Raw genomic sequence first — 21,376 nt, 5'->3', positions numbered from 1 at the left:
AAGTCTTTTTCTGATCCTTGGTTTTTCGTTGTTGCTCAATAACCAATTTCTTGATAGCCACTTTACTACATAACCAATAAACCAGAAGCACTCGATTATTTTTTAAAAATATGTGTGCGTGTATCAACTCTTTTTGGAGAGGAATTATCCAAGCTCAATGTAATACCATTTCGTTGAATAACTCCAAATGGTATCATTCACGTTATACTGTGAGTAATGGCATTCATTCAGAGATACAATGAGAATGGTGCCCTTGAAGTGGGGCAATACTATGACCCTAGATTGATTTATGTAAGGCTTTCATCTTTGTGGGATTATGATATTTTCTTATATTTTCTGAGTTTCAGATGCCAAATACAACAAATGCCAGAGATTTTCTAATTACACAGTGGGCTTCTCCCCTTCAGCCATTTCTTTTCTTAGTTTACAGATAGATTCACTTTCTCAGGTGGATAAGAAAGATACAATTATCAGAGCCGATACATAAAGATATTGTACCCGAGAGTGTATAATATTTGACAGGTACCTAGTAGTGCACAAATTAACTCAATAACACCCTTTCTCACAAACCCTCCCTCAACTACATGTGTAAACACTTGTCTAATTTAATGTATGTCAGTTTGCCAATGATTTGTCTTCAATTATAATAGCTTACTTGTTAGCATATTGGCAAATTGATTTTCACTGAATTTAATTTTGATTGATTTGTTATTTGGTAACTTGGTTTTTGAGTAATTGACTAAAGGCCATTTGAGACTGTAAATCATTGCAGAACATTGCAAAATATTTCTGGCTTTATACTCTTGGACTTTTTTTTCACATTCAAGACACCCTTAGCAGGAATTAATATGATGAGAATTTTAGAAAGGAAATATTTGCCTAGAATAATGTTCATTTTCAGGTATAGAATGAATTTCAGATTCATTTTATGATTAGGGAATAGAATCACATTTTTCAACTCTTTAGTGATTAGATTTTTATAAATATGCTTTTAAGAATATACATATGTTGGTTTAATAGGGTCTTAAATTTCATAATCTCATAAGCTCAAATCTTAAAATATGCTTGTAATGCTAATATTTTAGTGGCTTGTTAAGCTATATTGTATAAGTTGTTAATCATCTCAAATGTCTACTGTATCAAATTAATGGTATTTCCTCTATATTATGATTTAGGAATTTAATATTTATTGCAGATGTCTTCATAGGCAGATCCAGAAATGAATGAATTTATATTCCTAGGTGTAGAGTATAATGTAACCCTAGGGGAAAAAAAATCAAGTTAACAAGATTTATTTAACTAGATTCTGGCAAATATGGATTTTAATTTAGTAGCTTAATCTAGTTATATGAATTTTGTTGGACATTGGAACATAGGAATAAAATAAGAAATACTTTTACTGGGTAAGTCTGGTGAATAATTCCAGTGCCTTTTTGGTGAAATGCTGATTAATAAGAATCTGATAATTATGAAGTTATCAAATTTGCTTATTTTGTCTAGTATATTTGGGGTCTTGTCTGTAGTTTTGTCAATCCTCATCCGTATATATTTACATTAGTGAGTATATACAGTTTTTATTTTTCCTGCTACGGAGTATCTTGGAGTTACTGGCTTTTCCAAGCTTAATGCAGTTTTCTCTAAATTCTTGGTTTAAGCTACTTTTAGATTGATTGTTTTGAGATAAATTGCTTCTAGATTAGGTTATTGCCCAACTAAGGAAAAATATATTTGGAAAGGAAGAATTATGTATTAATAGACAAGACATTTTATCTTCAGTTTAATGTTTTCATTACCAGCTTCAGTACCTTCTGTTTCTCACCCCCCACCCCAACTAGTATGATTGGAGCTAGAGAACTGCAGTAGTAGTTTTGACAAACCTTTTTTGGTTTAGTTGGCCAGTAACTTTTTTGGCTCCTTGACTTCATGTATAGCTAGGACCACTTTTCTCTAACCTTTCCCTCAGACTCTCCCACTTACTGATTTGTTCATGTCTGTATATGGGGGACAAATAATAAAGTAACTTGGTTATCATTATTAAGTCAAACTTTAAACCTAGTTGATGTTGTATTTTTCTTTCTAAAACGGGGTTTTTTATCTCAGTTGACTGTGTTCTGTAGTCCCAGCCAGGGGAATCTCCTTTTTATTTTTTGGGTCCACTAACCAGGGTGTTACCTTTAAATGAATCTTTCCCTGATCCTGTTTCCTTGGAAACTGAGTTCCTGTTCCTTTATTGCCCATAAATCCTTGAAAAGGATTGGTGCCACTGTATTTAGTCTCTGGCTGTGTGTTTTTATCTTCGTTTGACCCTTTGGATTCCCAATGTTTATATCATAGTAATTATCTGTTAGATAAAGGATAAACCACAGAGCTTCCATTAGTAATAGATGACCTGTTGCTCTATGACCTAATTTAACTAACAAGAATTAGCTATAGCATTAATGTTATTGGATACTGTGACTGAAATGTCCAATGTATAAACAGTTTTGTTAATACAGTTTAGCATTTAGCAGATCAATTAAAATTATATATTTTTAATCTATCCTTTTCTTTGTTTTTGGAAATTATGTTAATCTTGATGAAGAAATGCATTTTCCCTTATGTGCTTATAACAAGACTTGATATAAAATCTTTCAGCAGATTTATAGTCCTGTTAGATTTGATTAGAAAAATAGCATTTTAGATTAAACCTTTACAAAGTATCACTCTTCAGTGAAATTTTCTATAGCTAAATACTAAAATAAGCAAATTTTAAACTTAAAACATCTCTGTTTTGTTTTAGGCCATTAACCGAAAGTAATCTCTCGTTTTAGGTGAAAATGCCCCACCCCCTGAACCACTGGTATTTATTGCTAGTATCTTAACTGCTTATGAATAGCCTAATAAAGAAATGTGGATAGAATTCTACCTCTTTTTCATGAGTCATATTGTGAAAACATTTCTTTTGTGTTCTGATCCGGTTAAAATTTTATAGTGTGAAATTAAAAAAAGAAGTAGTAATAGCAAAATTGTACAGGAAGCCAAATTGGAGGAAAGGGAGTTTGGAATTGGGTGTGGAAAAGAGATGATACCAAGAAAAATAGTACTGAATTATCCTTTGTAAAAATAAGAAATGAAGTACAATAACACTACCAGTTATAAGGCTTCTTTTGCATCTTATGTGACTATATTTCTATTTGGGGCTGATACGTTAAGTTGCTTAAACTTTGTATTAGAAAGATTTACATAGATTATGGCATTAGATGCTTGGCTTCCTTAATGCTCACAGGAGAGTTATATTCTCCAAACAGTTTCATTGCCGTGGCTTTGCTTTTAGACGTTGGTAAAATTTTATTTGTATTATAAGTGAATCATAGCCTTAAGTCATTTTAAGTCCCTGTTTCTAATAAGGTGGGCCACTGAAGATACTATGTATACTTCGTCCGACTTTCTTAATTCTTTTTTAAAGTATTTAAGTTGATTATATGGTTATTTGTTTTGTTTTTAAATACAGCAGTGCCAAAATACAAAGCTTCTTATAAAGCATAGTTTGGGTAAGATAATCAGTCTTCCATGACTCATTTGTCTGATGTTTATTCTTCTTTGGAGTGTTTTTGGTGTATATTGTCATACTAATGTTGATTATTTCTTTTCTACAGCATGGATTTGTGGTATCATTTCTATCACTGTCATTAGCCTGCTTTCCTTGCTAGGAGTGATCTTGGTTCCCATTATTAACCAAGGATGCTTCAAATTCCTTCTCACATTCCTTGTTGCACTAGCTGTAGGAACAATGAGTGGAGATGCTCTTCTTCATCTACTGCCTCATGTAAGAAACCTTTTGAATCTTAAAAAAAAAAATTTAAGCTAAAAGGGTCCTTCAGTAGCAAGTTGTAGCATACTAATGTAGTATTTCTGTTGTTGTTTTTTGCTTATAGGATGAAGTTTTTCTTTTTCCATTTGCACGGTTTTGAATTAAGCAATGTTTTTGAAGTACATTGAATCATTAGACTTTAAAATAGCAAAAAAACCTGGTCGCATCAGTTTAATCTTCACCTGTCACAGTGTATACATATCAAACCACCACAATGCACACCTGAACTATCTTACAATTTTTTGTCAGTTGTACCTCAGTAAAGCTGAAACTTAAACAGTTCTCTATTAGCAGTTCTGAAAGTGAATACTTAGAAGTCAGTGAGTGATTTATCTTTTTATCCTTATGGTATATCAAGAAAGCCATTAGAATAAATGTATAAAGGGTTTTACAATGATTGTGCATATGGCAAGTGTGCCACAGGCATCTTTATTTGAGCAGGAATAGGTGGACATACTCAGTTAACTATTTTGGACGTTTAGCTCTTTACACACGGAACCATTTATCTTCTTCACCGGGTGTGCTGCTTACTTTCTTCCATTTGGGAACACTTCTAATGATACGATCATAAGCCCACACGCCTAGTCCAATGTCCAGATGTAATTATTGCTTATCAACCTTTTAAAATCTGTCACCAATTAAGAATGTTTGATCCAGTGTTAGTATTTTTACTTCAAATTATGAAAACAATGGGGCTCTTTTCTTCCCCAAATGCAAAATTATGGTTTTGATTACTTTTTTAAGTTCTGACCCCCTCTCTTCTGGAGTTATTTGGGAGACGGGATTGTATTTGTGTGTTGTGTATGTCTCTCCCCCTTCTACACTCCTATACTGGTTGAGAATTCAAGACCTAGGATCTAGGACGATTATGACATTGCCTTTAAAAAAATTAATGTTAAAATGCATTTTTGTGAATGTGAATATGCATTTTTGTTAAGTTGATTTATTGTATTATTTATTTATTTCCCCCTTTATTTACACGCCTTGCCTGCCCTTTCTACCAGCCATCTGGCATAGCGACAGTCTTTCAGAACTGGGCCTAATAAGAACAGTTGAAATGAGAATAATGTTTAAGTGCTGTTTAACTTTTTTTTTCTTAAGATGTGTTAATTAAGTCAAGCTAATTCCTTTTGTAATGGTCTTTCCTTCTTTGAGAGGTTTAGAAAGCTTTTCTGTTGACCACTAGTAAATAGAAAAAAATACAAATAAATGTTACAGGAAGGAAAATACTGAAGATCAGTTGTCTAATTTTTACATTGTTGAAGATTAATTATTGTAGAACATGTTGCAGTTTTAAAAGAACTTTTTGTACATACATTTCTGTACATATATTTACTTTTGCTATAGATTTAAAATGTAGAAAATTTAACATATATATACACTTTCCTTATGTTCAACAGTATCAACAGACAGCATTTTATTATTTTGAAATCATTTATAAGAAAAATATTATAAAAATATAATCAGTTTAAAAAGTTACATTACAGGAAGTTACAAATGGTGACTTGCTGGTGAATTTGTCTGTTTTAGTTTTACTAAATATTAAGGCATTTACCTGGGTCATGTTCACTTCAGTTTACAGAGGACCCATCGTTCCCTCTAACCTTACTGCTGGTTTGATTCTCTCACTGTAGTATGTACCTTAACCCAGATAGGCATCTGAGTTTGTAGTCTTTGTTTTAGAGTTACCATGAAATGTAGTAATTTCCAGGCCACTGAGTTTAGCAAAATTAAATGAAAGACTACTTACATTTAAGTGAGATAATATTTAGGGGATTTCTGTGTCTTCTAGGAGATTATATTTTCAAAATAGCATTTTAATTACTCATTTAGAAGCTTTTCTTATTCTTACTAATAGTCTCAGGGTGGACATGATCATAGTCATCAACATGCACATGGGCATGGACATTCTCATGGACACGAATCGAAGAAGTTTCTAGAAGAATATGATGCTGTATTGAAAGGACTTGTCGCTCTAGGAGGCATTTACCTGTTATTTATCATTGAACATTGCATTAGAATGTTTAAGCACTACAAACAGCAAAGAGTAAGTACTTTTTTAATTGTCTAATTTCTGAAGTGTAAAACTCAAAAATCATTGCTTTCTGGCCTTACACTTTTTCTTAATTATGGTGTTGGAAGAATTTAGATTTAGGAGACTTTGTAGGAAGAAAATACAATGAAATGAAGAAAACTAGTAATCAGGTAAATCAAGTAAACTAATGTAGGAGAATAGAGTCTCCGAAACATGGCATTTTTGTTTCTGGTTTGGGGGTTTTTTTGGTTTGTTTGGTAGATTTGAAATTGTGGGAAGTAGAAAACTGAAAGGAACACTTTTTGCAGAAGGGTACTCTAAATGTAATGGTAAGGAATTCTTCATGTATGTCAAAGAAGGGAGTTTGGGTAGATAAATAGTGCATCTTCTTGATGATAAATAGGACAATAAGTAATCTAAAATGTAAAAGTATATAGCATATTTTGAAGAAAGAGAATTAGTGATGCTTGAGTAAAACAGACATTTGATTGCATAGAAGAATCAACTATTGGAAGCTTTCAAAATATAAGTTAAATAATACACCAGATATCAACTGGTTTCAGCAAGTTGGAACTTTGAGGGTAATGATTTGGCAAGTTTTTAGGAAAATGGACAATCAGAACCAAAGTAGTTAAACAAAATGCCAGCTGATGTTTTACTTCCTGTGTCCATCTCATTGACTTTTGTGCTGTTATTGGCTCCTCCTCCTTCCTCTTTTTTTTCTTAACTTATGTTAAACCTGCTATTTCTTCTCTTTAAGATTTCTCCATATTATTTCCTTTCGAACATTTTCTGTTTCCCCAGTTTCTGTTATCTATTGCTATGAAGCAGAACAATCCAAAGCTTAATAGCTGATAATAACAATTTATTAGTTCTTTCAATTCTGTCGGGAATTTAGGCAGGACTCAGCTGGGCAGTTATTTTGCTCCACTCGGTGTCAGCTGGAGTGAGTCACTGAAACTCAGCAGACCTGGGTTGGCCTGGGCAGTGCAGGGCTGGAAGGTCCAAGAATGATTCACTCTGTGTCTACAACTTGATATCACTCCACACGGCCTCTCTTCAGAGTCCAAACTGTGCTTCTTCATTGCATACTGTCTGGCTTCCCCAAGCAAAAGCAAAAGGTGCCAGGCTTCTTTTAGACTAGTTCCAGAACTGGCACAGCATCACTTTTGTTGTGGTCTGTTGGTCAAAGCAGGTTAAAAGGCCTGCTAAAATTCAGGGCCAAGGAGTAGACTCCACCACCTTATGGGCAGAGAAGAATGCTTATACTGGGAGGGAAGAAATTGATGGTGGTCATCTTTGGATAATCTATTATACAATTAACTAGCCATAACAAGCTTATTTATGAAGCAGTTAGAAGACTTAAACATCTGAAACATAGTTCATAGCCTGTAAGCAGAACCAACAAGGAAATGCTCTGCCAGTGTTTCTCAGAGAACACTGACTTTTACTTTCATACTGTTCTAACGTACTTGATTATTTCCTCTTTTAAATTCACATTGATTAGAAGTAGAAATTTAAGTTGGAAGAGTTGTTAGTGGTAGTTAAAGTGATAAAAGAAGAAAGCAGACAATTAAGAGGTAATATAGGAAAACCCAAACTAAACAATGAAATACAATAATTAGAATTTATTAGTAATTGAGGACATTAAATGAGAAAGAAAATTGTCCTTATTGCAAAGCTGTTAATTAAGTTGGTTACTGATAGGTTATTTTCATACATTACCTCATTTAATCCTCATAAAAATCTTGTCTTCATTTTATAGATGAATATTCTTGGGTTTAATAAATTTAACAAACTTGTCTAAGTCTCAGAAGTAAACTGCAAATTTGGGATTTTAACTCATCTCTGTCCATTATGTCTCAGATAGGGAAATGTGAGATTGTGTTAAACACAGAATGAAATTCAAAGGAATAAGCTTCTGTTTTTTGGAACTTCCAATTCCCACAGGTTATTAAATTGACATATTACATATATTTCTCACATTTCTTTTGGGTTGCATATAATAATATAGTACTGTGTACCCTACTCTTAACTTGAAAGTAGATGAATTGGCCCTTTTAGTTGAGTATTTGGGATAAAAAACCCAACAACATGCATAATTAGGTGGATTTTTCATCTGGTTAGACACCTTGCTTAACTTTCTAAAAATTTTTTTCTCACTCTTTTTCTAAATAATTTATAAAGTTATCACCATTTATTCCCATAGATACTAACAAGTGAATATTGTTGCGGATTATGGCCACAGATTTAATGCTAATACCTGATTTTTTTTTTTCAGGGAAAACAGAAATGGTTTATGAAGCAGAACACAGAAGAATCAGCTATTGGAAGGAAGCTTTCAGATCATAAGTTAAATAATACACCAGATGCTGACTGGCTTCAGCTCAAACCTCTTGCCGGTAAACAACAGTTCTGATTAAAGAGAAACCTTTAAAACATAAAAATTGAAATACTGCTTCTAGATTATGCCTGTGGTGTTTGAAATTTATTCTCTCTGTGGCTTCTTAATATTAGTTTCTAACTTCTGTTACCTTATGTGTGTCTTCATTGTGATTTTCTTTGTTAGCATTTTTGTTATTTTCAGCCTTATTTATACCAGAATGTGGGACTAGTTAATTATATTACAGGGCAAGGAATGTATTGCACTTACTACTGTACAGGAAAAATGGTGAAACAAAAAAAAAGGGCTTTAGATTAGTGTTTTATTTCTTGGTAATACAGTAATCCCTTTGCCCTCCGTATGTGACTGTTTTCACGTGGGAAAAGGAGAATCAGCCTTTGTACTTAAAGGAGAATGATCTCTGTACTTAAAACCTCTGCCCATCCATTTGTCTGCTCTGTTGCATCATAGATATAGGAGGTAGCTTACAGTTTTCAGGGAAACATAATAATTTTTAAATGTAATTTTCCCCCTTTCTTTGTGAACTTGTGTTTCTCCTGATTGTACCATTGATTTTCTGCAGAAAAGGGGCAGCCTAGATGCTAACTGGAGACTTCAAGTTGGGAAGCATTAGGATCTTTGTTACATAATAAATAGCTTTTGAAAACTAGGTGAGATACCAACCTTAATTTAAAAAAAAAAAAAGAAACTGTATCAGGTGATTTCACTTACATGGGTTTTGAACTTCATTTTAGCTATGACCTTTGTCAGATAGGTAGAGCATTAGTGGATGCAAGTGATTTAAATTTTGTCTGTTTTCTTAAATGATAAGATTAGAGTAGATAAACTTTAAAGTTCCTTCTTTCTCTGAAAAATTACGAATTTATTTTGTCATCCTGTAAATGCTCATTAACGTTCCACCCTTTTATTTTCATCAGCTGTTGTCGATGTGCTCCTTAAGTTTCACAGTATCTTCATGCATGCCAGTTTGTCTCATCACTTGCCTGCTGTTGATTCCTGTTCCCTTCCATTTACCATCTGGTTCATCTTTGGGACTCTCAGAACCCTTGTTTGTTTTGTGTGTGTGCACACGTGTATTTATTTAATTGTTTTTATATATTTACTGAGGAATTTTAAGACGTTCACTTAGGAAATGTCCATTACACTGCTGTTTTGCCTGGGTTTAAATGAGCAAATATGCATTCATTTACTTGTGGATAAAACGTGTCCTTTGCTATTATAAATATAGGAACTGATGACTCAGTTGTTTCTGAAGATCGGCTTAATGAAACTGAACTGACAGATTTAGAAGGTCAACAAGAATCCCCTCCTAAGAATTACCTATGTATAGAAGAGGAGAAAATCATGGACCATTCTCACAGTGATGGATTACATGCCATTCATGAGCATGATCTCCATGCCGCTGCACATAACCACCATGACGAGAGCAAAACTGTACTGAGGAAGCATAATCATCAGTGGCACCACAAACATTCTCATCATTCCCATGGTCCCTGTCATTCTGGATCAGATCTGAAAGAAACAGGAATAGCCAATATTGCATGGATGGTAATCATGGGGGATGGCATCCATAACTTCAGTGATGGCTTAGCAATTGGTAAGTAGACTTGAAACTTGAGTTACAATTTGTTGTTCTTTAAGACCATTTTCCTTCTTCCACTATTTTAGTACTAATCTTGGAGTTTAACGAAATATGCTGCTATATGTTATTCCTGTCATTTAGCTTTTCCAAAGGCTGTGTTAATGTTTTCAGTAAGTTTATTTGGGGGCATAAAGGTGTAACTCCAGTGGGTTTTTCTTTGAACATGTAAACAAATGTCTATAATACTTTCTTTAGTAACTTGATTTCTTAATGAAGGTATATTCACTATATTGAAAAAGCTACGTTAACCTATTTTCAGATACATATGTACATCCCTAAATGAGAACAAATGAATTTCAATCTTGGGTTTAGAATTTTTTTTTACATTTTTGAAAAATTGAAGAAAAATTTTACAATGGTAAAAATCCATTATGCAAAATTCAAATATATTATATTAGAATCTTGCTAAACTGATGTTACCTGTTTAGGAGAACATTAAATGTGATCAATGCATAATTTTGTTTGAGATCTAGACTCTATTAAATAATTATTCAGAAATAGGCTTTGGTTTCTTTCAAGAGAGACCATATTTTTGAATCCACAGTGACTGTCAGTGTTAATTTAAAGAATAAGGGGGAGGGCATATCTCAATGGTAGAGTGCATGCTTAGCACGCAAGAGGTCCTGGGTTCACTCCCCAGTACTCTCTCTAAACATAAATAAATAAACCTAAGTAGCACCCCCCCAAAAAAAAAACAATGCAGAATTTTACTTGTAGAATCAAATGTACTTGCACCTCTGATTTCATTATTCAAGACCATCAGACAAATAATAACTTATGCCATTTATGCTCTAGACCCAGAAAAGTTTGGATAAGAGTACTAGAAATTTAAATACCTATAAATACTAATATGCAAGAGCACGTGCAATTATAGACTTATATGACTTAATTGAGCAATTCACTACCAGTCAAAGGTTGAAACACTGAAAACCGTTACTGCTTCAAAGCTATTAGTGGGTTAGAAGGCTACACAAATAGAGAATTTAATTCAATAGGGAATATTTCTTTCATTTAATAGCTCTTTCTCTGGTTGTCACACACCTATTGTACCTCACTCACTATATGTTCAAAAACTATAATGTGCGAGATTAGTGAGTCACTCAGACATTATGAAATTAACTTAGAGATAGGCGGAAGAGGCCACACCTGTCATTGTTAATGAAAGTTAAAAACAGAAGATCAGTAAATGTCACTTGATTTTTTTTTTCCCTCCCTCCCCGCCTTAGGAGCAGCTTTCAGTGCTGGATTGACGGGAGGAATCAGTACCTCTATAGCTGTCTTCTGTCATGAACTGCCACATGAATTAGGTAATATGACCTTAGAATTTTAAACAGATTTTGTCAGCTCTAAGACTAAATTAATTATAAATGCTTCTAAATTTTTAGAGATGTTGAAACATAAAGGCTGATGACAAGTATGAAGTATCATCATTCTTTTATTTATTGTATAATTTTTTAATGTGTTCCTCAAAAATGTATACTGTTTTTATGTATATGTTTCTATTTTATGTAAGCAATATTACGTCATAGCCCACACTCTTTCATGTTAATCATACTAATCGTTACGTTTTTAAACTCTAAGCAGATTACCATGAGTTAATTTAATATGTTGTTTCTGCCCAGTACTTGGAGGTATGCATTGACCACATTTTTACGTATTTAGCACCTAGTATTGGGAACACCATGTGTCCTTTAATTTTCTGCACCGCAGATAATGGTGCACTGAACACCTGTATACCTGGTGCTATAGACTCTTGTGAGGACATCTTTTAGGTATATACCTGGGAATAGAATTGATAGGTCCTAAAATACTCATGCCTAAGAGTACCATGTCACTATGCAGAATGACCAAACCCATGTACTTTCTAACCAGCAATACCTGAGGGGGCCTGTGTATCCATATCCCGGCTAACACTTGGCATTAACTTTCTAATTTTTGCCAATTTTTAAGATGTACAGTGATATTTCTTTGTTATTTTAGTTGGCATTTATTGATCTAGCAGTGGTTTTTTAGATTCTCTTCATGTGTTCTGGTTTCCTTCTTCTATAAATTGAGAAACAGAAGGAAAAAATGTGAACATACATTCACACAGAAAATTTGAGTGACATGGAGATGATGTTAATTTGAAAGAAAAAAACTAACTCCATCTTTTTGACTATCCAAGGAATTTCTTTATGTGCTCTTTGTAATTTAATATTTTTCTTAAATTTGGCTGAAACGTCTATTATTTGTTTAATTGCCTTGATTGGTAGTACATTTATTTGCTTACTTTGAATAGAATTTTTTATATAATTTTCTTAGAAAGTTATTAACTGCTTACATAAAGTAGAAAAATCTCTTAGTGCTTGCTTGGTGCTTATTCTTTAGGGCTTGATTCCTTACAGTTTTGTTTACCTTGTCAACCTTGGGCATAGTCTTATGTCTTGTTTATGCCCCATAATTCCTCACCCAGACCCTCCATTGTCTTTTGCTTGGACAGTTTTCCTTAGTGAGTGTTTATACTTTTGGTTTCATTTTGTTCCAGTGTATCTCACGTACCTATTGCCAGACGTATCTTCTTGCCATGTGACTATGTTATTATGTGACTAGATGTGACTTGCTCATGTAATCAGTCTTTCAGTCCCTTCCCTTACATATAAAGTACAAGCTGAGGTTCGTTAGTTTTACTTTCAGTGACCTTCACGTAGGCTTTTGCCGACCTTCCCAGCCTCACTTGCTGTACTTGCTGAAGCTTGTTTTCCGCTTCATCCAAACACAGTTCAGCAAACATGCACTCTGGGTGCCTGAACCTGTTTCTTTGCTTTTACCCTCCTCCTGGTCGGCTTGACCTACCACCTAGTGTATCAGGTATGTCACGTTAAGAGTCTTTTTCCCGCTGCCTTCAGTGCTGTCCTCCAGTACCCCATGCCTTGGATTACTCTTTCCTCTAAACTTTATCACTTACTTTCTCTAGGTCCTTCTTTTGGTGTTTAGTATACTTCCATTTCAGATGTCCTGTTTATTAACATAGGTTCTTTGTGTGCAGATACTGTATCTCACACCCTCCTCTAACTACTTTTCTGTTGTTAGTAAGAGAATGCTATGCCAAATTCTTCTTGGATTTCCGTAGCAACACAAATCAAGACTTTGTCAGTTTTTAGATACAAGAAACATTGCCTAATAGTTTTAACCTTTCACTTTTTAAAAATATGCTTAGAAGTAGGCTTGGACAGTCACATATACACATCCACAATGTGCTAAGAAAACTTCCAACTTCCTTCATCCCCACCCCACTACCCACTAAGTGGAGTGTATCAGGCCTTTTTATGATTAAGTGTGGTTTTACTGAGTTGCCGTTAAACCCTCTATGATCCACTTCAGCACAGAATTGACAGCTGAGAGTTTGGAGATTAGGGATGGTTGGTTTCCTGTCCCTCACTCCTTTTTCTTTCTGCAGCTTCTTGTTAAAGGAGTGACACAAAAAATCATGGCTGCTTGTAACACAAATGCAGTACATTTCTTATTGGCTAGGTAAGCCCTTGCTTGATACCCAAAGCAGACCTCTGGTGAAAGCTTGGGCCAGGACACCTCAGTGAGACGTTCAGACCCCAAATCTCTACCTCTTTTACTCCACAAACCAAGGATTATGATGCTACTATTGCTGTGAGAGGAAACCTCAGTCCAGAGTATACATCAGCTTTGCCAGAAGGAAAAGAGTGAGACATGGGGAATGTGCATTTTCCCCCAATGCCTGGTGCTAAATTGACATAAACCGTCCCATATTCTAGTTGCTTAGGCTCCTAGGGAAGGAAAATCATAAAGAGATGACCCGGCTTCCTCCTCTGGATATGAGAAAAGGCCTTGGCTTTTTTATCCATTAACAAGGTAGGAATTAGTCCAAGGGAAGTTAAAAAAAAAAAATGCTTGTGGAGCCCAATTTTTGCCTTTAAGGCACAGTAATAGGGCACTTTGGTAAAATAGGGCCAGATGTATGCCTCTTCTCTGATTAGATTATCCACTCTTACTCGGGGAAGAGCAGAATGTGAAGAGAGGCATGGAAGCTGCTTCCTCAGAACTCCCAGGCAAGGAAAAAAATCAGTCCCTTGGAAGCTGAGATAGACACATGGCAGGTGGATAGGGGAGAAATCCTCTTCCTGCTTAAATAGATTAAGATGTTGGGAAAGTAGCATAATATGTCACATTCCAGGATAATTTATTTGATCTAAAACCTGTTTTGCCCTAGCTAAATTTTTTATTATAAATTCTTAAAACTATTCTGAGATTTCTAAACTAAAGTTTTACCCTAAGGGGGAAAACATGTACAGTTGAGCTTTGAACAACAAGGTTTAAACTGGGTGGGCCAACATATATGCAGATTTTTTTCTGTAGTAAATCCTGCAGTCCTACCCGATCTGTGGTTGGTTGCAATCTGCACATGTGGGACTGAGGATGTGGAAGGCTGACTCTAAGTTATAGGCAGAGTTTCTGCTGGGCATTGCACTGCTCAGAGGCCTCTCGTAGTTACGTCACATTGTAGTGCCTTGAGACTGACCAGTCGGTAATTCCAAGTTACGGTGTTCCTCTTCTGAGCAGGTTGCTCAGATGGTACCAGGAAGGGTTTTTTGATGTGTTTATGAATGTAATATGGGAAAAAGTGTACTTTTAAACCTTAGAACAGTTTGGGAAGGTTCACTCTAAGAGATGTGTAGAAATTGAAACCATCTGAGGAAATATAAAACCCATTATCTGTCATTGCATGTTTGCTGTGGGGTGTGGTAATGGATGAAATTACCTGATTCACTGTTATGTTTTTGCCAAATTTGCATAGCTGAATTTAAGTAAGTTGCAATATTATTCTGTTCTATTTTTTACACTTTTCCCACCCTTTCAATAAGGAGGTGTATAAACATTTGAAAAATAATTTATAATAAAATCTATATAAGAACAGAGGAGAAAGGAGGTTGAGGGTAATCCAGAAGGATGGGTGATCCAGACTCCCTTCTTGACACTGAATAATATGTTTCAACTTCAAGGAAATAACATTTGATTAAATAAATGTAGCTATATTATTAAGGCTTAGCTCAGAGTGGCTGTAATGCTCTCCATTTTTTCCTTTCCTCTCATGTGTATTAAGGGTTAAATAGAAATTCAAAATAAGATTTCTATAATGTGCTGAATTGTCCAGGGAAAACTGAACATTCACTGCATACATTTATACATGTGTATACATACATTAAGACAAAAAGAAAGAACCTTAAAATGTATACATATTTTTAAAAAAATCTCAAGAGTTGACATGAGATATTAACGTAACTATAGCACTGGATCACATTCATTTGACAGCTTTAGCAGGTACACCTCATTCTTGTGCTGTAGATACCCTTTGTCAGAAAAAAGGAGAGACTTATCAATGGATCAAAAGATGAATAGATCTGCTTATTTAGTATAAATCCCAAGTATGGATATTCCTTTGATTTATTTTTCAAATGTTTATACAGGTTCTTACTAAGAAGGGAAGGGGGAAAATATGCAAATAACCTGAGATATGACGAGGACAGTCTTTAAAAATCTTTCTGAGAGATTAGGACAAAATTTTTAAAAAATTTTCTTTTAGCCTTCTTTCTTTCCATATTTTAATTTTAATTGAAGTATAGTCAGTTTATAGTGTGTCAATTTCTGGTATACAGCACAATAGTTCAGTCATACATATACATACATATATTCATGTTCATATTCTTTTCATTATAAGTTACTATAAGATGTTGAATATAGTTCCCTGTGCTATACAGAGAAACTTTGTTGTTTATCTATTTTATATATAATAATTAGTATCTGCAAATCCTGAACTCCCAATTTATCCCTTCCCACCCTCTTCCCTCACCGCCCCAGTAACCATGAGTTTGTTTTATATGTCTGTGAGTCTGTTTCTGTTCTGTAAATAAGTTCATTTGTCTTTTTTTTTTTTAAGATTCCACTTATAAGTGATATGATATGCTATTTTTCTTTCTCTTTCTGGCTTACTTCATTTAGAATGACAGTCTCCAGGTCCATCCATGTTGCTGCAAATGGCATTATTTTTTTCTTTCTTATGGCTGAGAAGTATTCCGTTGTATAAATATACCACAATTTCTTTATCCAGTCATCTGTCGATGGACATTTAGGTTGTTAACATGTCTTGGCTATTGTAAATAGTGCTGCTGTGAACATTGGGGTGCATGTATCTTTTCAAATTAAAGCCTATGGATACATGCCCAGGAGTGGGATTGCTAGATCATATGGTAAGTCTAATTTTAGTCTTTTGAGGAATCTCCATACTGTTTTCCATAACGGCTGAATCAAGCTACATTCCTATTAACCGCGTTGGAGGGTTCCCTTTTCTCCACACCCTCTCCATTATTTATTGTTTGTAACCTTTTGAATGATGGCCATTCTGACTGGTGTGAGGTGATACCTCGTGGTAGTTTTGATTTGCATTTCTCTGATAATTAGTGATACTGAGCATTTTTTCTTGTGCCTATTGGCCATTGATACGTCTTCATTGAAGAATTGCTTGTTTAGGTCATCTGCCCATTTTTTATTTGGGTGGTTTTTTTTTTTTTCTTATTAAATTGTATGAGCTGTTTATATATTAAGAAATTAAGCATCTTGTCAGTCTCATCTTTTGCAAATATTTTCTCCTATTCTGTAAGTTGTCTTTTTGTTTTGCTTATGGTTTCCTTTGCTGTGCAAAAGCTTATAAGTTTAATTAGGTCCCATTTGTTTATTTTTGCTTTTATGTCTATTGCTTGGGTAGATTGCCCTAGGAGAACATTGCTAAGATTTATGTCAGATAATGTTTTGCTTATGTTTTCTTTTAGGAGGTTTGAAGTCTTTTGTCTTAAACGTTTAAGTCTTTAAGCCATTTTGAGTTTATTTTTGTGTATGGTGTGAGAGAGTATTCTAACTTAATTGATTTATATGCAGCTGTCCAGTTTTCCAAACACCATTTGCTGAAGAGACTGTCTTCACTCTGCTGTATATTCTTGCCTCCTTTGTCAAAGATTAATTGACCAAAAGTCTGTGGCTTTACTTCTGGGCTCTCTATTCTGTTCCATTGATCCATATGTCTGTTTTTATGCCAATATCATGCTCTTTTGATTACTGTAGCTCTGTAACATTATCTGAAGTCTGGGACGGTTATTCCTCCAGCTTCATTCTTTTTCTTCAGTATTGCTTTGGCAATTCTGTGTCTTTTGTGATTCTATATAAATTTTAGGATTGTTTGTTCTAGTTCAGTGAAAAATGTCCTGGGTAATTTAATAGGGATCACATTAAGCCCATAGATTGCTTTGGGTAGTATGGTCATTTTAACAATATTAATTCTTCTAGTATAAGAACATGAGATATGTTTCCATTTCTTTAAGTCATCTTTAATTTAGGACAAAGATATTTAAATGAAGTAATCATCTTGATACAAGATCATCATATAAACATGTATACTGCTGTGTACTAGCAATGAAAAATTGGAAATAAAAAATTTTTTTAAAGTACTGTTAACAGTAACATCAAAAAACAAAACCCATTTTGGTTAAATCTAATAAAATACACATAGAATCTGTATGCTGAAAACTATAATTCATCAACAAGAGAAATCGAAGAAAACTTAAACAAAGAGCTATACTAGATTTACAGACCAGAAGACTCAGTATTTTTAAGACAGTAATTCTCCCTATAGATTCAGTACATTCCCAGTTGAAGTCTCAGCAGGCTTTTTTGAATATAAATGAGTTTTTTCCAAAAATTTTTATGGAAAGGAAGAGGAGTGGGCAGAATAATTTTCAAAAAGTACACCAAAGTTGATTTAAGACTTGTAAATCCACAGTAATCAAAACAATTTATATTGATTAAAGAATAGACACATAAATTAGTGGAACAGAGTAGAGTCCTCACACATGGCAACTTATATTCAACAGAAGTGCAAAGAAAATTCCATGTAGAAAGGATAGTTCTTTCAACTAATGTTGCTGCAATAATTGGATATTTACTTGGAACAAAAAAATTCTCCCACCATAGACAAGAATTAACTCAAAATGGATCATTGATCTAAATGAAAAATTTTAAATATAAAAGAATTTTAGAAGAAAACATAGGAGATAGTCTTTGTGTTTTTTGAATTAGACATATTGTTTGTAGATACAACACCAAAAGCATGCTCCATTAAGGAAAAAAGTAATAAAATGGGCCTCATAAAAAGTAAAAACTCACAGTACAGACACTGAAAAGAATGAAGAGACAAGTCACAGACTGAAAAAAATATTTGGAAAATACATATCTGACAGAAAACTTTTCAGATATTTAAAGACATCTCAACTCAGTAAAAAGACAATCAACAACTCAACCAAAAAATGGGCAAAAGACTTGAACAGGCATTTCACTAAAGATGCTATGTGGATAGCAGATAAACACATGAGATTTCAGGTGCTGGACTTGTGATTGTGGGCTAGAAAGAATAAGGAGCAACCAGAACTCTCATAAATTGTTGGGAATGCTGTTCCTTACAAATTAGAAATACATGTATCATGTGGCTCAAATCCCACTCCTAGGTATCTACATAAAAGAGAAATGAAAACGTAGGTTGGCACAAAAACCTGTTAATGAATATGTAACAGTGGTTTTATTCAAAATTGCCAAAAATTGGAAACAACCTAAATGTCCTTCAGCTGGTGAATGAGTAAATAAACTTGTTCATTTATAGAATGTTACTTAGAAGTAAAAACAGTGATTTTCTGATACAAACTGTAACATGGATAAATGTTCACACGTTATGCTAAGTGAAAAAAATCTAGAGTCAAAGGGCTAACTACATGCCGCATGAATCAGTTTATATGGTGTTCTGGGAAAGGCAAAAACTGTAGGGATAGAAAGCAGATCACTGGTTGCCTAGGAGTGAGGTGCCCAAGGAAATTTTTTTTCGGGGGGTGGGTAATGAAAGAGTTTGATGGAGGTTATGGTTATGTGCTGTGTACTTTTGTCAGAACTCATAGAACTCAACATAAGAAAAAAAGAAATTGTGTATGTAAATTTTACCTTAATTTAAAAAGGTATTAACTAAAAATAATTCATCTTGAATCGTGACTAGTTAATTAGTAATGTTTGGTGGTTATTCAGGGATGAAAGTAAATCATCTTACTACCCAGTAATATCAGGGAAGGCATCAAAACTGATACAGTTTGTACCTATGATACTTTCGTTCACTGAGGATTCAGTGATGCTCCCTTTTAAAATCCTATTTTGAAATTATAAAAGGAACCACTGTATTTTGTAACCTAAAAAACACTTCTGTAGTCTCATTTTGTGTGACCTGCTAAATGAAAATGTCCCTTTAGCACGGTTGATGGGTGAATTCTTGAAAATATGGTGAGGAAATTTGTAGAGGAAGAAGTTAGAGGAGGCTGAGGAAGAAAGGACAGAGGAAATTAAAACTCCAGGAGATAGAAGAGATAAAAGCTGACATTGAATCCAAGTCTCAACAGGAGAATTAAGTATTAAGGATCAGAAGGAAGAGATGTAAGGAGAACAGTATTCGATGCAAACTGGAGCAGGCAGTTTAGAAGCTGTTGGTAGATACCATCTTAGGTGTATTATCTTACCTTTCCCAAATAATGCTGCTTTATGTCATTTGTAGCAGTTCAGTGGAGCGTGGAAAACAGTGCCTTGCACTAATTGATTTCTTTGTTGTTAACTTCTACTTATCTGTTATAAATGAGAACCTTATAATCATAACTTAAAAAAAAAAAACAGCAGATCATACATTTTTAGTCATGGAAGATTTTTCTTCAGGGAAAGGAACAAGTCCCTACCTCCTCTCTGTATTCTGTATAGTACCTTATATATACCGAGTGTTCAGTAATTGATTGTATGTTTGTACATTTAGTAACCAAAACAAAAAAGTTTGTTATAATTAGTAAAACGATTGCTTTTGACCCTTTTAAGCTTAAATACTATTATTTCTAGCAGCATTTCATTCTTCTAGTAATGTGTCTCTAAGCAGTATTTAATCCTTTTTTCCCTCGTGTTCCAACTTTAGACAGATGAGTGAGAAAAGTCTTTATTCTTTTTACATTTTTAGGATTTTCAGAATTAAGATTTAATTTTTCTTCTGGAAATAAGAGAACATAAATGTAAATAGCATACAGTATACTTAGTCTGTTACCTCTGTTCTTTAGCCAATTTCCCTTGAAATCAGAGCAGAGCTCTGTGTGTTGCTCACAAAGAGAACAGTGACAAAGTTTTCTGTTTGTTTTTCTTGTTTTTTTTTTTTAATTTTACATTTCACGTTATACAGTAGAATTGACCTGCTTTTTGATGTACAGGTCCTTGAATTTAACATGTATGTAGATTTGTGTCACCACTACCACCATCAAGGATACAGAACAATTCCATCATCCCAACAAACCCCCTCATGCTATCCCTTTATAGTCACATCCCTTTCCTACCCTTGCCCCCTGGGTGACCACTGAATGTTCTCCATCACTACAGTTATCTTTTTGAGAATATCATTTAAATGGACTCATGTATAACCTTTCAGACTGTCTTTTCAGCATAATGCCTTTGAGATTCACCCAAGTGTTTCGCATGTATTAAAGTTTAATAAGTTAAAAGTAAAACTTCACTAAAATTTTCAACGATTGAAGGTTTATTTTTTTTTTTGTCATTCTTAATTTTGTTTTTTTACTGGTGTTTGCCTAAACTTGTATATAAAATCCTGTGGTTTTAAAACTCACATTATGTCTTAACTGCAGGTGATTTTGCAGTTCTTCTTAAAGCAGGCATGACTGTAAAGCAAGCAATTGTATACAACCTCCTGTCGGCCATGATGGCTTACATAGGCATGCTCATAGGCACAGCTGTTGGTCAGTATGCCAATAACATCACACTTTGGATCTTTGCAATCACTGCAGGCATGTTCCTCTACGTAGCCTTGGTGGATATGGTAAGACAGCTTATTTTATATTTTTGTTGGTATACTAAATCTGTAAATAGAATGCACCTTCTAAAAATGGAAGAAAGTTTTGGTTGTGGTTTGAAATAAATATAAAAATAAATATAACTCATTTTAAAGACATGTGATATCCTAAATAATCTGTTAAGGAAAGACATTTAAGTAGGAGGATTCCTTCTTTAGAAACCGGTTGAGATCCTGAAATATTCTGACCAAATGATGTTACTATAAAAAGTAATCAACAGTGTTTAAAGATATAATTACAAAATTGTTATACTGTTTTGAACGTTTTGTAATATTGGGGTGGAAGTGTCTTTTTTATTATTATTATTACTAATGAAATAATTCCTTCAGCTTGCTTGATAGTAAAACAAGAAAGAAATACTATACCTTTAGGTAAGCCAGTCTTCTGCAGAACATGGTGTGTATTCCAAGGGATTTATGTAATTTCCCTTATTTCTAACTTCAGTTTAAAGTTAATAAAT

At 34.0% G+C, this 21,376-nt stretch overlaps 1 protein-coding gene across 8 annotated transcripts in view; it reads left to right on the top strand.

Moving 5' to 3' along the window:
- Positions 1-21,376, top strand: part of SLC39A10 (solute carrier family 39 member 10) — a 95,889-nt gene that overhangs the window by 67,144 nt on the left and 7,369 nt on the right. For all 8 annotated transcript variants that reach the window (XM_045511990.2, XM_010948696.3, XM_045511992.2 and 5 more), the window contains 6 exons: positions 3,636-3,805; positions 5,709-5,897; positions 8,167-8,287; positions 9,518-9,886; positions 11,158-11,238; positions 20,692-20,882. In XM_045511990.2, coding sequence (XP_045367946.1) covers positions 3,636-3,805; positions 5,709-5,897; positions 8,167-8,287; positions 9,518-9,886; positions 11,158-11,238; positions 20,692-20,882 — 1,121 coding nt within the window. The remainder of the gene's footprint in view (positions 1-3,635; positions 3,806-5,708; positions 5,898-8,166; positions 8,288-9,517; positions 9,887-11,157; positions 11,239-20,691; positions 20,883-21,376) is intronic.

The sequence above is a fragment of the Camelus bactrianus genome, chromosome 5 (assembly GCF_048773025.1).
Source record: "Camelus bactrianus isolate YW-2024 breed Bactrian camel chromosome 5, ASM4877302v1, whole genome shotgun sequence".
Taxonomy (NCBI): domain Eukaryota; kingdom Metazoa; phylum Chordata; class Mammalia; order Artiodactyla; family Camelidae; genus Camelus; species Camelus bactrianus.
This window is presented reverse-complemented; position numbering and strand designations above follow the sequence as displayed.